The sequence below is a fragment of the Barbus barbus genome (assembly GCF_936440315.1).
Source record: "Barbus barbus genome assembly, chromosome: 34".
In the NCBI taxonomy this organism is placed as follows: domain Eukaryota; kingdom Metazoa; phylum Chordata; class Actinopteri; order Cypriniformes; family Cyprinidae; genus Barbus; species Barbus barbus.
In genome coordinates, this window is record NC_136762.1 from 4,667,970 (window position 1) to 4,683,914 (window position 15,945).

At 37.2% G+C, this 15,945-nt stretch overlaps 1 protein-coding gene across 1 annotated transcript; it reads right to left on the reverse strand.

The window, feature by feature from the left end:
* Positions 1–664: 664 nt before the first annotated feature.
* Positions 665–12,226, reverse strand: LOC306853989 (galactose-3-O-sulfotransferase 2-like). Its single transcript, XM_079391748.1, has 4 exons — positions 11,701–12,226; positions 5,934–6,044; positions 4,956–5,592; positions 665–3,620 (listed from the first exon to the last, which is right to left on the reverse strand). The coding sequence occupies exons 1-4, from the start codon at positions 11,772–11,774 to the stop codon at positions 2,628–2,630; spliced, it is 1,815 nt and encodes a 604-aa protein (XP_079247874.1). The 5' UTR covers positions 11,775–12,226; the 3' UTR covers positions 665–2,627.
* Positions 12,227–15,945: the final 3,719 nt, after the last annotated feature.

The window sequence follows — 15,945 nt, forward strand, 5'->3', positions numbered from 1 at the left end:
TTATTTTAGGGCATTTTGTTGTTATTTATAGGACAGCAGAATGCAGATTTAAAATAAAATGGGATCAGGACATGAACCAGGTCAGGCTCAAACCTGAGCCGACAGCTCCTATTGTCCTTTGCACAAATATGCCACAGCACTAGCAAACTTTAGGTGTGTGTCCTTAGTGTCTGAATACTTTCAGAGGCCACTGTATTTCTAATACTGGAATGTCAGAAATAGCACAGACAAATCTAATAGATCTGTTCAGTGTATTTTGCATTAGGCTCTGATTCATGTGTCTGAAAATGCCAGTGACATATTTTCCACTTTCTTCCAGTGACATTTAACAACAAATCAAATTGAAAAGCCACACGGTGCAAAAATAAATAGCTGGATTTAAAAAAGTGTATGCCTATTCTCTAGCTTATCCACAATATTGCTGTATAGGTCAATTTCCAATTAGCATTATAACAAAAACCTAGTTGATCTGAATATGTACTTCTACAGAGGCCAAAAACACACTTTATCCATGTTATATAAACTTCTGACTCGCATTGGAAACTCAAACCATTAGTTTTAGAGAAATAGCTTAGCCAAAATGAGCAGAAAGCATTGCATTTTCCAAAACACAGCTGAACAGGCACAATAAGCCTCTTCTGGTCTACAAATGGAAAATCATTTTCATAAAAATGAGATGATTTATTTCCAAAGAGAAAGCGCAAACAAGGTAAACGAGACATTACTTAGTCTTCTAAGACAGTGAATCACACATGATTATTATTGTCTCACACCATAATCATAGCCTGTGACATTTTAAGATCCCAAATTATCAGGTACATTAGGTATCATTGGTTTTGCTGGAGGGTAAATCAGAAATACATTAATAGATGTCATATGGAGACACAATATTTTAATCAAAACTTTGATAATAGGCTACCATTCCTAACAAATATTAAAAATAAAAATGAAGCCTATTTCAACAACAACAACAACAAAAAACTGTAGGCTATCTTTAACAAAACGCTGTCATATGAACATCGTTAATGATACTGACATAAACCTTGATTCATTTCGATACAGACATCACTAAAAATAATGAATACTAGGCCAATTCCGTAAGTGAATCAGATGTTGATTCATTGTCTCTCCGTCTTCGATTCATCTTTTTGAACGACTCATTAAAGAACCGGCTCATTCTTCAATGAATCTGGTTGGAATGTATGTTTTTGATTCACTAAACTGCACCTGCTCATAAGAGTAATTTCCTCCTTAATTGGACTACAACTGATCTCGATATATGCTTTTGATTCACTAAAAATAACCATCTCATCGTAGGAGTCGATGGTTTGTCATCTCATATATTTTTGACTCACAAAAAGAACCAGCTCATAAGAGTCATTTGTCCGTGAATCGGACTACATTGGTATCGTTGTACTGTATTTTTATTATTACGAGCAGTCTGTGAGAACTCAATAGCAAAACATTTATTTTTGTTGCATCAAATTCAAATTTGCAATTCAGGTAAAATATGATTTATTTTGCTGCAGCGATTGAGCAATGGAGGAAAGCAGCTGCTGAAAAAGCGATGCAGAAACACTGCTCACTGGGTGGGAACACCTTAAATATGTATAAAGTTGCACTGCGATGATTACAGTTGTTAAATGCATTGTAAAAAATAAATATAAACTGTACTGAATGGAACGGTGTTGGTTGTATTCTAAATGTGAGGTCAAATTTAACGTTGCTCAGCTAAATTTTGCTGGCAAAATCCAGTCAGTTCAATTGGAATCAGGAGTAGTGTTGGGAATCAAAAATCAATTCCAATTTCAGAATCGGATACTTGTTGTAAATTCCAATTCCGCCTATCAATTCCTGTTTTTGTTTTTTTTTGGAGGCAAAAAGGAACTGTTAAAAAATGTATTCGTCTTTGAATCATTCATTCAAGAGATTCATTCAAAAACACTGATTCCATTCATAAATTCCATGAGATTTTTTAGAAACTACAACCTCCATAAAATTTTTTTTAAAAAGTCTCAATTTATCCAGAATCGTGTAGCTCTATTTTGCAGGCTTCTAAATGAAGTCCAGTTTTTATGTAGCTGGCTGATTTTTGTTCATGGTGTTCAGCAGCAATTAAATGTTTTGCAAAAAGAGGCACAGAATAAATATGTTTGATATCTAAATGTTTGACTTCATTTTTTTAACCGCATTGGAATTGAAACTGGCAATCGATATGAATTGGAATCGATAAGCAGAATCGGAACTGATAAAATTCAAACGACACCAAACCAACCCTAATCAGGAGTGAGTGACGGCAAAAAAGCTCCCTCTTTTTCCAAGTTGGTAACGTGAATTTACAGCGTTCACCTACCAAAAATTGCTTGCTTTGAAAGTAACTTTTATACGAACTGTGCTTCATACATCGCAACACTATTTACATTGGACAGCAGAGATTTTTTGCCAGCTAAATCTTTTAATGCGTTCATTTCTGACTGTTCTTTAGTTAATTATTTCTGTTATGAGTTCTAATTGATGAATTCATCTCAATAAACCAGGTTCTTGTGGTTCCTTATGTTTGAGTTTATAAAGTGGTTTTGTGTGGTATGTTTACGTGAGTTTCTTTTTATTTCTTTATACTCGTTACATCAAAATAGTTTTGTCTCATTATGAACAACAGAGTTAGCTAAAATGTGTAAGCTATGTTCATCCACAATGGCTTTATTTGTATTGCTATGTGAGGTATTTTTCATCATTGCTGTATGAGCATTTGTCTCAATATAGCGCTTAACAGCTCTGTGTGTTGCAGTGTTTCTGGAAGCCGCAATCTTTTTTGCTGCAGCGGCTGCCAGCTGAGGGAACTGTTTGGTGTACAAAGCTGAGGTGTACTGTAGTTCAGGTGTAATCAACTTCTGACAAAGCTGACGAGTGTCATTATTTAACTCCAGTCGAAGGTTATAACCTTGAATAACTGCTGCGCCATACTGAAACGGCTTCAGTGATGAATCTTGGACCTGCGCCGGATCTACTGCCCCTCCTTCCCGAAGACACATTTGCTCAAGATTCCTCCTCTTTGCCCTCAGAAGTTCAACTTCCTGTTGGAGCTTTGTCCGCCCAAGTGTGGAGTCTATGTGTTTCCAGAAAGTGGCATTAAAGTGCTGGTACAATCGCCAGTCTAGTGAATTCCACTCTTTTACCCGCTCTGCGGTCTCTGCACTCAAGGGCCTGCGAGAGCGTTCACTGCGACTATTGAGGCGGAAAGATGAAACGTCATCCAGTGACCAGCAGAGCACGTGTTTTAGAAGCACCAGCGATTCATCGAAATACTCTGAGATGAGGATTAGCGGAAAGTCGTGTTCCACAGCGGCAATGACCTCGGCGCTACGTCTGTCCAGCTCGGTGTTGTTCTCAGGTGGTGTATTATCCAAACCAAAGTCAAAGGTCAAAATGTTACGTGCATAGTGGTTATTAGGCACAGACGCATTGAAGTTCCGCCCACCCTGGATCAGAAACTGCTCAAGGCTTTTGACAGCACGGAAAGCTGGGATCGCTTTGTAGTAAACAAACAAGGATTCCATCATCGCCACTGGATTCCGAAGAATGGAAAAGTAGAACGTGTCTTTAGGCATTACTTTCCTCACCTGCAAGCCAGAAAAAACAATATGAACTTATGAATAAAATATTTTATTCAGCTTTCCAAGTCGATAAAAATTTGACCTCTTGCTCTTTGCTTCAGAATCATAAACACATTCCGCTCAACTGAAGTTCCATCCCGGAATGCAATCTACATGCTTCGTCTTCCTCTTGAAAATGAAAATAGTCAGTTGTATCAAATGATTTATGTGCTTGCTAAGTGGTCTACGCATATCTAGGATTGCTTTCACACCACAGTCTTGATAAAGTTGCAAACATTTTCACCTCAAAAGGTGTTTAATGGTATATGCAGTTATATATATGGGCAAATAAATATAACATTATAAATACAGAATAATAAATCATTTAGAAAATTTTTTAATAAAAATAAACAAGAGAAAGCATTATTTTTTATTTGGAGTCTCTGTTCACATGCATCATTAGGAATAATAAAAAAAATTAAAAAACTCCTATCATGCTACTTATTTAATCAAAAACAGTTACCATGTCTTAAAGCATTGCATGATTTATTTAATATTTACTATCATTTATTTTTTTTCTTTTGACACTCTTTAATTTTAAAGACAAAACAATATAGGCAAATATGGTACATTTTTTAACTAATAGATTATATTCCCCAGTTGATTATTCACAGTACATTAAGACAATTGTTTTGTATTACAAGTTTTCTGAAATGTTGTTTAAATATGCAAATTAAACATTATAAAATGTTAATATAAACACAAGTGCATACCTTTGCACAATGGAAATCTGAAAATTGTATATGGCTTGTTTCATTTTGGTGACATATTAAAGATAAAGGGTTTTACAGAGGTAATTTGGGATCTTTCTTTTTTTTTATCACACCATAAATCAAAAAATACTGTCAACAACCAGGAAAAAAAAAATTTCATTGGTTGTAGGACTAAAATGTAATTTAAATCAGGTGAATGATCTATGAACAACAAACCTTATACAATACAATATAGATGGGTTTGGTAAAGTGGAGATTTCTGGCTCAGTACATGAGAAAACTCATTTTGAGAAAATGGCCTTTAAAGATATGTATTGTAATCGAAATCTACAGAAGCAAATAGAAAATGTGTATCAAAATAAACCCTTAAAGGTGTATTTTGGATGTTTTCTATCCACAAGTCTAAAAGACATGGAAGCTTAAAGCCCAAAGTCTCAAAATTGACCAGTGCATAAGAGTTTGCATAATGTTGTGCCTGTAGTGTCTTGACTTAATGTCATGAATATTCTATTATTCATCCAATCTTGCAAAACAACTTTTGGATGCATGCTTTGGTACAATGGTATGGGTATTGTGCTCTCGGACTGACCTCTTGTGAGCTGAATCTCATATGATTGCACAGGATGTGGAACTCCTTCACACTGCGAGTCCTGATACCCTCCACAAAGTGTGCTGCAAAGAATGCTGGGTAAAATAACTGGCTGTGCATGTTCAGTGGCAAGGCAAAGGTCAGGTTATGGCTTTCCCCATAACGATAGAGAATGTTCAGTATAGAGCTGCTTGCAGTCTTGTGCGTCTTGAGGAAGACGATGTGGTTTTTGGGCTGACACGTGACAGCTCGTGATTTTACTGTATATTTATCATTATTGTCATCAGAGTGTGGTGTTTTTTTTATTTCTGGGGTCCTTTTAGTGAAAGCTGGTCTATGCCTTTTTGGAAATTCTTGGTCAAGCCAGAGTTTATTCGCCTCTATTGGTGAAGCTGCTTTGGTGGTGCTACTAAGCTGTTTTCTTGTATTCTCCAAGACTTGGTCCCTTCCCTCTTCTGAACGAGGATTTTCGCTCTCGTCTCGTCTCTGTATGAAAGGATGCTGGTCCACTGGTTCTTCAGCAATAGCTGCTGAGACAGACCAAAATTTTTCCCAGTCTTTGCGCTTTATGGGCCTGTGGATCTCTGCAGGCTTTCTGACCAGCTGCTCACTCACAAGTTTCAAAACCTTGACACTTCTGAGAGATAGAGAGAGAGAGAAAGAAAGAAAGAGACAGTGATGAGTTAAAAAGTCTCCCTCTCTATCTATCTGTCTGTCTCTGTGTGTCTGTCTGTCTCTCTCTCTGTGTTTGTGTGTGTGAAATTTTGTCAAGAAAGGTAATTGTAATAGAAAGACCATCCAATAAAAGCTGTTAAAATATCTCTCTAAATGTTTATAATATAATATATAATTGTTAATATTTAGCTTGAAATTTTGTTGCAAACTGTTCAATCTAATTTCAAAGTCTTCCTCAATCTGTTTATAATTTGTTTTGTATAAGTCACCATGCATTTTTTTTGTTTGTAAAACATGATCAACCTGGCCTGTCGGACGACTCCCAGCATCTGCAGCGCCACGCAGAGGACTGTCAGGACCATCAGAGCGAACCACATAAAGCGCAGGCGACTGCAACATGCCACACTCACACACCTGTAAACACATGCAGTTCAGAAAGAAATTCAACAACAAAATAAATGTAAGTGATATATGTGCATATACATCCTAGCTGAACAGATGATAATGTCACGCCTGGTTTTGCGATTGGTTTCATGTTCTTGGTCTCATGTCTTTTACTTTGTAAAATGTTGGTGTCTTGCTTCCCTTGCCTTTATGTATTCCTACCTAGTGTATGTGTCATGCTCTGATTGGTTCTTTGGTTCATGTGTCATGTTCTCATTGGTTGTCTCAGTCATGTGTCTTGTTTCCCATTGGCTGGATTGTGTCATGTGACCATGATTGTTTGGTGTATATATATCCCTCATGTAGCATTTGTCTCTTGTTGTGTATTGATCCGTGTAACCTGCTGTTGGTGAGTTTGTGTTTCTGTTCATGTCAAGTCTGTTCCAGTCAAGACTTCATTTGGATTTTGGATTTTACTTAGGACATTATTAAACTGCACTTGGGTTCATCACAACTTGCCTCCAGTGGACTATTTTTTTTTACAGATAAGGTCAAGTGTAAATGTGCAAATATAAGCAGCATGGGAGATCATTTGGTGACTACCTGACTACTGTGGTCAGTGATGCAAACATTGTGAAGGCATCAGTAATCCCTGTTATTAAGAACCATATAACAAGTGTACCTGTATGACATTTATCTCAAGGATCAGAGACGGAGTTTCTCAGCATTAAGTAGTGATGGGAGAAACAAACCTTTTTAAAGCTTTGAATCAATTCATAGCTTTCAGTCACGTGACTGGCTCGAAGACCTGGAGGGCAAAACATCCATAGAACTACAGGACAAACCTGTCAATGTTCCATCTGTTTCAGAGCCGCACATATTTAGATTTAGAAAAGAATAAAACAAAGGTATGTGAACAAAATGCAAGTTTTGTCCATTTGCAATCCATATTAAGCACCCGTGGCAATATTTCAATCGTTAAACAGTGCGACAAAACATTGTAAAAACACTTAAAGTGCCTAAGTATATTTAAAACAGTAATATTCTCTATATTAATGATGCATAGTTTACATAGGCAAGCAGATGAGTGCGGAATATGAACGCAATCTGCTTAATGGTTTAGTGTTTTCCTTCTAATGGTTATCTATGAGAAACCATTTAACCTGAAACTTTGCACATTGCGTTTATATTCTGGTTTCATCTGCTTGCCTGTACAAAATATACATAATCAGGTGTTTACTGAATTTCGCCTTTATATCTGCGTTTTACTACATTACTAAATGCAAACTGCACAAAAATAACTGGCGGTCAGTGGCGCAAAGCTTCGTTTTGCCCTTCAGGTGGGGGTTCCTAGGTGTGATATCACATGAAAACTATCAATTGAACCAATTGCTTTGCAAAATGATTCACGGTTTCAAAGCGCTTGTGATGCCTGCTGGTCAAAAGTGTGTAAATGCAACAAACTCAGGCTAAAACGTGCATAAAAACAGCTTAATACATTAAATGCCATAAAATGATATAATACCATTAAATATGAAGTGTCTGTATAATATGCAGGGCTTGTTTTGTTTTATGGAGATCGTGTGTGTGTGTGGCCGGAAAGAGACTTTACTAATCATCCTTTTAATTACACAAGTGACTCGTTCTAAATGTCTACAAATTGATGAAACTGATCCGAGATGAGGTAAAAACCATAGACGTTGGTTCAATGGTTCTCCGCTGGGGGGGGGGGGGTCGCATGATTCACTGGTTCACAGAGACCCCCCCCCCCCCCCCCCCCCCCCCCAATGGCAAATCATTGAAGTTTCTAAACATTTCAAAAACAGTTATGACGTAATGAAGCCTCGTTTACTGAAATCATGACTTTGGCGGTTTGATGCGAGCTCTGAACCACTGTTTTGAAAAATGATTCACAAAAGTTTCACAAAGCAGTGCTTTGAAAGCAGCCACCACTAGTATTATAGTGTACCATAACACTTTGGGTAAAGAGCAGCTAAATGGCAAAGTAATAAAGAGTCACTGTTGAAAACCGGTGCACTAATTGTCTTATGGCAGTACAATATCACGAAAAGGAAAATAAGAGAAAGTAACTTTTATTCAGCAAGAATGCATTAAATTGATCAAAAGTTAAAGGCATTTAAAACGTTACAAATTTTGTCTTTAAATGCGGTTGTTTTGAACTTCATATTCATCAAGAATCTTTAAAAAATATTAAGCAGTGCAACGGTTTTCAACACTGATAATAAGACATCTTGAGCTGCAAATCAGCATATTATAAAGAATTTCTATGAAGGCTGGAGTAACAATGCTGAAAATGCAGCTTTGCATCACAGTTACAAACAACATATCTAAAAACAAAGCATTTTGATCAAATAAATGCAGTCTTATTTTGATAGAGTAAAAGTTGGATTAATATTAAATGAATAAATTGTAGTCAGGAACTCTATCCCTTAACTCATCTTTGATCAATTTTATTTTTTCTTGTGAAAATTTTCTCGTACCTTAAAATACCTTGAATGTAACTACACCCTTGCCTCAATTACTATACGTGGATCTATGAATATGCAAATTAGCCCTGCCCTCCACTCAGTCACACCAGCCAGGTCCTCCTAATCCACGGAGAAAACGGAAAAAAAATGTTTTAATAGCGGACAACTACAGTGGATACTGTAACAGTAACTAAAGTTACTCACTTGACATGTTTTGTCCTCAACATGCCTTGAACACTCGAACGCAGGCAAGTTTGTGATTCTTGATTCGCGAAGCATACACTCTGGGCTACTTTACACTGTTGCCGCGGGTTATTATTCAAGTTAGCGGTTCTAAATTCACATTAAACCACGGCTTCATTGGTTTTTTTTGCACTATTTTTTTTTTTTTTTTTGCTGGTAATCCTATTTGCATATTTTGCATGCAATCTCTTTCTATGCGTGCCGCGTTTGTGTAAATGGAGAGAGGGATATACTAGGAATCTATCCCTTGACGTGATTGGTTGAGTTTTTTTTTTTGACATAGCAAACCTAGGGCTGTTTCAAATGGCGTTTCTGGGTCAGCCTTTGGGCCTTTTAAGGAGAAAATACTTAATGATGTTGATTAATGGATTGGCACATGGTTTGTCTAAAAGCAAATTAAAAACACTACCAAGACAAACAACAAAAAACTTGATTTTCACTACAGGGGGACTTTAATATTATTTATATTTACACACACAAAGTTTGTCATGCTATATATACACATTCATATTACATTCTTTACATATCAAAAGTGAGCCGGTTGTTTTTGATGTTTGTATCCCACTGGTTGGTCCTTTACCAGGGTTTCATCTTAAGAGAGTTCGTGAGTATTTGATTTCCATTGCAATTCAGTTGGCTGTTTGCAAAATGAGAAAAGAATGTGTTCCTTAGAGGGCATTAGTTTAAGCAGTGTAATTCTCTCCTCCTCTTTTTCTCTCGATCTTGTTTTTATTTGGCCCAAGCATAAATTGCTTGGTTTGAGTCATGTTACAGATCAGCATAAATGAATTACAGACTGCGGCTGCCAATGACTGCACTTTCGAGTCACACACACAGAATGTTTTGCTTCAGACCAAGGAAACCACTAGTGCTGAAACAGCACTAGTGCAAAAACTTCAGCAAAACTGTTTAACATCAAAGTCAATTCATAAAAGACAGCACAAATCACAGTCAGGCAACAGAAAACCTTACTTATAGTGTGTTAACTGGCTTTGGCTGCTCCATTTACGTATTCTAAAATATGATGTACTTCATATGGCTTGTTGCAAATGACTACCTCTTAGGCTAATTTACTTTGTGTCTTCAATGCAAAGCACAAGAGATCCAGTTTAAAGTATGTGGGGGTTTAAATTAAATTGTTGTCTAAATGGGATCCTGTTTTAAGCATCCACAAATGCATTTCATTATGAAAGTTACAAAGCTAAACATATTTTCTTGTGAATCTATGCTTTATAAGAACCATATTGACTTGCATGAAATTGAGTTTGGAATGAAAGTCTGCATTTAATTTATCAAAAGAAGAATAAAGGAGTGAGGTAAACATCTTTAATTTTCTGGCACGCTTGAACTCCTTTAATGAGAGCAGCCTGGATTTATTATGAACTCATGAACAAGTGCATTAAAACGTTTTATAAGAATTGGAGGGCATATAAAGACTTAGTATTGTCACATTTTAAACTAATTATATTCCTACACGTACTGAATGTTTATACTCAACTTGTTTTCAACTGTACACCACAATGCACAGTAATTAGTCTTTTAATTGTTTTTTTTCCCCCTCATTCTGCAAACAATGATTTGGTGGTCACATAGAAAGAAACGCATGCAAACATCAGGAAAAAATTTTAATTCTAACAAAACTTTGTACGTTCCCTCAGGCCACAAAAACATCTGGAATAGGGAGTTCAACCTCTTCTCGTCACATAACACATATGCACACAAAACACACATGCATGCCAGTTCTCCCTAATAGGATTGAATTCTTTAACTGAGAGGATGAATACATGAACACATCTTCCCAGTATGACATTATGCATCCACGGACCACAACCAGCTTCAGTATCTAACACAAACATCTGGCTGCAGCCTGTTGCTTCAACAGCCTTTACATGCATATGAAACATTGCTTTAGCTTAAATGCACAATGGATATCATAAATAAATAAACAGTAAACAATGAAATTTAACACTTTACACAGTGTCCATGTTACTTTAAGTAATTCACTCAAGCAACATGAGATTTCTGGTGAACCTCCAAGCACCCTTTATTGTTGTGGGAACTTCAATACCTGTTTCAAGTGCCTCAAAAGCTTTCTTTAATAAGAGGATATTGGAGCAACCATTGACAGTCTATAGATTTCTAACAGGAGCTTATGGTTTTATCTTCCAGTTCCTCAAAGGGTTTAGAAGTTCTCCAGAGGGTTGGGTGATCTGAGAAACTACAGATGGTTTCTCAAGTATCTTTTGCAATTTTAAAGTGTATAGACCTAATATACATGCTAATGTAAACCAAAAGTAACATGATCCCTTTAATGTAAAGACTAACCCATAAATAAACAGACATAGCCTAAATAAATAGACTCCAAATCTATAGCAGAACTGAATCTGGTTTTGATAAGGGAAAGCACAAACACATTTTTATTAAAACTGTATTCCTAGACATAAATGTCCTGATTAAACAAGTGCATCGTTTAGATTATTTACTGATTAATTACATTAGAGAAAATTAAACTACAAAGCCGTATTCAATATAATATCTATGACATTAAATAACACTGTTATTTTCCGCGAATGCGGGAACTGTGTACATATTAAGTATAAGTGAAAAATAAAACAAAACCGGACTGAATGAGACCGGAATCAAACTCGACTCGGTTCTTTTCAAACCCAAAGGAAAACACTAATCAGTGAATAATTTCAGGAGCAGCGCGCGCATCACACACTCTTCGCGCCAGAATATTTTATCAAGCTCGTGCGAGATGATGAGAAGCGACCGTTACTAATCCTGCGCGGCTCGCGCATCCAGCGGGAAAACACTGTGGCGCTCCCCGAAGACACGGTCGTTGAAATGTCACTTAAACTCACATTTTTCTACGACGAAGACGGTAAGTAAGAGTCTTTCTGAGGGAAAACTGATACAGAAGCATCTATATTGTACATTCGGAGTTCACTTACGTGGTCCACGGTGAGGCGGTACGCAAGTGAAACGCTCTCCGCTCTCGGCCCGCGGTTCTCTGATGCGGGAACATGTCTCGCTTTTACCGGAGCAGACACCCCCGATAAACCCCCCCACCGGACCAAGGACCTTCGGAGTCGTCAAATGCTCCGCCGAGCTCGTGAAACACTGCCACCCGTCCCTCAGGTCCACTGGTGGGACTCCTCCCGCTAACAACGGATTGGTTCCGAGGAAGAGAGAGAGAGAGAAAAGAGTGACAGATAAAGAGAGCTTCCAGAGGCTAAATTTATAGCCATTGCACAAAAGGTAGCCTAGCTTTTAGGAAGAATGTAGAAACCACTTGAAGTTTGAAGAACAGTCCCAAAAGCTCCTTCAGTGACTTTGGTGTTTATTTAAGACACAAGCAATGATGTTAATACTAATGACAACAGACATAATCCATTCCTGTCTTACTGTGATCCTATAATACTGAGTTCATTACAGACTGAGCACACCTGTCTTCCCTCCCTCTCTCTTTCTGTCTGCACCGATGGTATTGGAGGAGAGCAAGAAGTATAATCCGCTCTATGTCCCCTTGTTGTTCTTCGCTGATGAGGGAACTTGATGCTGAAATTCTGAGCTCTTTCTGACTGCTTAGAGCACAATGATATCTTTGTGCCCTAATAAATGTACTGTATCAGGGGAGCAGCAGGTAAAAAATGGAGGCAAGAATACAAGAAAGAGGAGGATGGAGTAAAGCATGAAGGATCTTAGTGTATACACTGCTTAAAGTCTTTATTTAGGGTGACTTGCAAGTTTCTTTTTTTTAGCCAGATGCTTAGCAGAAAATTTACAAATAGAAAAAAAATTATACAAAAACAAATTTACGTATAAGAAAATAATGACAATTGGGAACAAAATTGGAATCTTGTGTGTGGGTGGGTGTTTTTTTTTTTTTAGAACAAACCCTTGAGAAAACATGCCTTAGGAAAACATGCATGTATAAAATAATACAATATGTGCACAGCGTCACTAAACGACAAAACACGCTTTTGGAAATCAACAAATAATGAGAAAAAAAAATACTATTGACAAAATATAATCAATGCATCATTCAGGGACATACGAGAACATGCTTTTACTGATTTCACTGTAAATTTCAAATAGATGTTCCCTATAAAAACAGTTTAACAACACTTTAACAAGAGCATGTCTAGTTGAATATAAAATAGGCAATATTCTCTATATTATTTTTTTGGTTAAGTATTTTAGTTATGGATATTGTTTACATGCAAGCACACACACACACACACAAAGCATCAAAAGCTGAATAAACTACTTCAGTTCATAAACAACATTGTGCTGCGTTGCTCAGCGCTCCCTGCAGTGATTGCATTCACATGCATAAGAAGAAAGGAAGCACTTTCTATTTAGTTTCATTTCAGCCCACAGACAGATCAATAACGATGACATCATCAGTAAAAGCCTGCAGGCTGACACTTTTCCACCAATCGATCGTTCGGTCACAGAGATGCCTGCCAAATCGCATGGGAAAGCTCTGCTGCCACAGCAACAGCTCCAACAGGAAACGTGACAACCATCAAACCATACAACACCCACAGAATTCCTTTGCGTTGTTCATCTGTGCAGAAAAGCCCTGAAATGTACTGTTCACCATCAGTGCACTGTATAGCAGCAGTGGTTTCTGGTGCCTGTAATCTAAACCTGAGGACTCTCAGAACAAAAACATTAACCATCATTGGGTTTTTATTGAAAACGTTTTGTTTTTTTTTTGTTTTTTTTTTGCATGCATCTTAGTTTTGTCCTTCGACAAACTTATTTACTGCCAGAATCTTTTTCCAGTTGTGCGAAGAAGTGTAAAACATGTGCTGCTCTACAATGCAGTGATTTGCAGTGCAGCAAATGCAATATTAAACCATCGGGGGAAAACAATCATGAATATAAAGTACAGTCACACCAGTTTAAAATGTGCAGTACAGCAGCAATGATGACATGACATGTTAGCTTATCATTCGCACAATAGTTGGATACAAAATTCTGCCTTGAGCATCTCTCTATAAATAGCTGAGAATGAGACGGGGGGCGTTCAATAATTCAATTATTCTACCACATTAAAAATGAGAGAGAGAGACAGAGCGTGAGACAGAAGGTCATGTCTACAAAAAAAAAAAATATATATATACATATGCTGCTCTGTTTCTCAGTTCATACCCAGACACACACAAAACCCACAAAGATTTTGTGTTGATTGCACCCAGTTGTGTAACTCAGCATCATTTAATTGAAATCATAACAAAATAAACTTGCAAAGATTGAAACAGTACAAAGACACAAATACATGTAGGCCTACATCGGAAACATTTATGACATAAAAAAGCAACATAATATGAAAAATCTGACTTTCCACGCTCATCTGCAAAAAGAAATGAAGAAAATTAGAAATAAGAGATTACTAAAAAAAAATAACTGGAAGTATTAACACAGTTTTGTTTGTCATTTGCATTGTAAGTAATTGGTGTTGAAGTGTTAATATGTAGCTTGTGTTTTACGTGGGTGTATAACACTTAAAGTTTAACATATTAAACTCTTAAACTGAGGCAAGCAGGGCTCTTTTTCCAGTGTGTGTGTGTGTGTGTTTTAACACAGTGATGTGGGAGTACAGCTGGGCCCCGCTGTTTGCTTATCCAACGGTGACGCTCAAATAAGAGCCAGATATTTCCCACTCTCTCCCTTGCTTTTTCTCCGGTTTTACTTATTTACCTCTCTAAGTAATATATGTTTATTGCTGTAATAAACAGTGTATCCCTGAATCACCCTGTAAGGTATTAGATGATGATGTCAAACATGGACCTGGAAGGTAAAGTTTCACTGGACTCAGGTTTGAACTAATGGTAAAAGAATAATGCTTACTCGTGCCAGTGTGTGAGCGCATACCGTGAACGTGTGAATATCCTGGTGGATTTCTAAAGACCATCTTTCACTGTCATGTGTGATTCAACATTGTAACTACTTGCCAGAAGTCCATAATGATATCCAGTACACTGACCAAGCTCAGCCAAATACTCTCCCAAGTCCTGTTAAATCACCACACGCTCTCCCACTACAGCCATTAAAGTCAAATATCACCTATAACATTCAGTGAACCAAAACACACACACACACAACTGCAGAAGAAGCAGCAGGCTCTCAGTGGTTCAGTGTAAGCATGTGTGCTCGTGTGTCCTGTGGTTGAAGTGGTGAATAATGCAACAAGCCCTTTAAAGTTTTATACAGAAAAAAACTAGTCTCAGAAACCAGATCTGGATTTATACAACAGCCGTCTCTCTCTGCTTTCTCTCGCACTAATGCATGCATGGCCACTGACACAAGGCAAAAACAAAAAAGAACCACTGAATTCATGAAAATGTATGAATTATAGAAAGCACACAAAATCTAAAAACTCTGGATTTTCTCTGAAAACAGGGTGAGTAGTTAAGAATAAGGTGAACATAAAACTTGACGACACATAAAATATGCGATCAGGTTTTGTTTGCCACATACATAAACTTTTCTCATTCCAAACAGCATTAACATCATCACTGATTATAACTGGAAATACCACAGGAATAGTTGGAATAATCATAGTTGTATTCATTTTTGGAGAAACATTTATGTGCATGACAAAAATGTGCAAAGCATTTCAAACAATTAAGAAAGATGAAGTGAATAAGTGCAAATAGACCTTAAAAATGAGAAAGATCAGATTTCTAAACTTAGTACATAACAGGAGTCTGATGAGGAACATTTCTTCAGCCCAACTAAACAAAAAAAGAGCAGAGTTGGCACGTTAACGCCGTTCTCACTTCAACCACTTTGGAAAGTATTCTACGACTTCCTTTTACTCATTTTCTCTTCACAGCCAAAAATACAACTCAATAGGGACTACAATACCCATAAGTCCATGTGCTGGACCACATCAATCTGCTCTCCATGAGAACCAGATGCTGTCCGTCCCTGTTTGACAAATTGCTGTTGCTCCAGCTCAGGAATGTCTAGCTCTCCGTTTTTCTCTCCGTATTCCTAAACTTCTACATGCTTTTCATCTCCCTTTCCCTTATCGCAATCTTCCTAGTGCAAACATGCTCACATACTGTAGTGTACATGCTCCAAATCTCTTATACTAGCAACTGGATACAACAGACCTATCCAGAGCCTATAATGAGGTAGACATAAAACAATAAACACGTTAAAATAAATTAGGAGTG

Coding starts and splice junctions, on each gene's coding strand:
- LOC306853989 (XM_079391748.1), bottom strand. CDS start 11,774: ATGTTCCCGCATCAGAGAACCGCGGGCCGAGAGCGGAGAGCGTTTCAC. Junction 6,045..11,700: donor ACCGCCTCACCGTGGACCAC/GTAAGTGAACTC, acceptor ATGTGTTTACAG/GTGTGTGAGTGTGGCATGTT. Junction 5,593..5,933: donor GGAGTCGTCCGACAGGCCAG/GTTGATCATGTT, acceptor TCTATCTCTCAG/AAGTGTCAAGGTTTTGAAAC.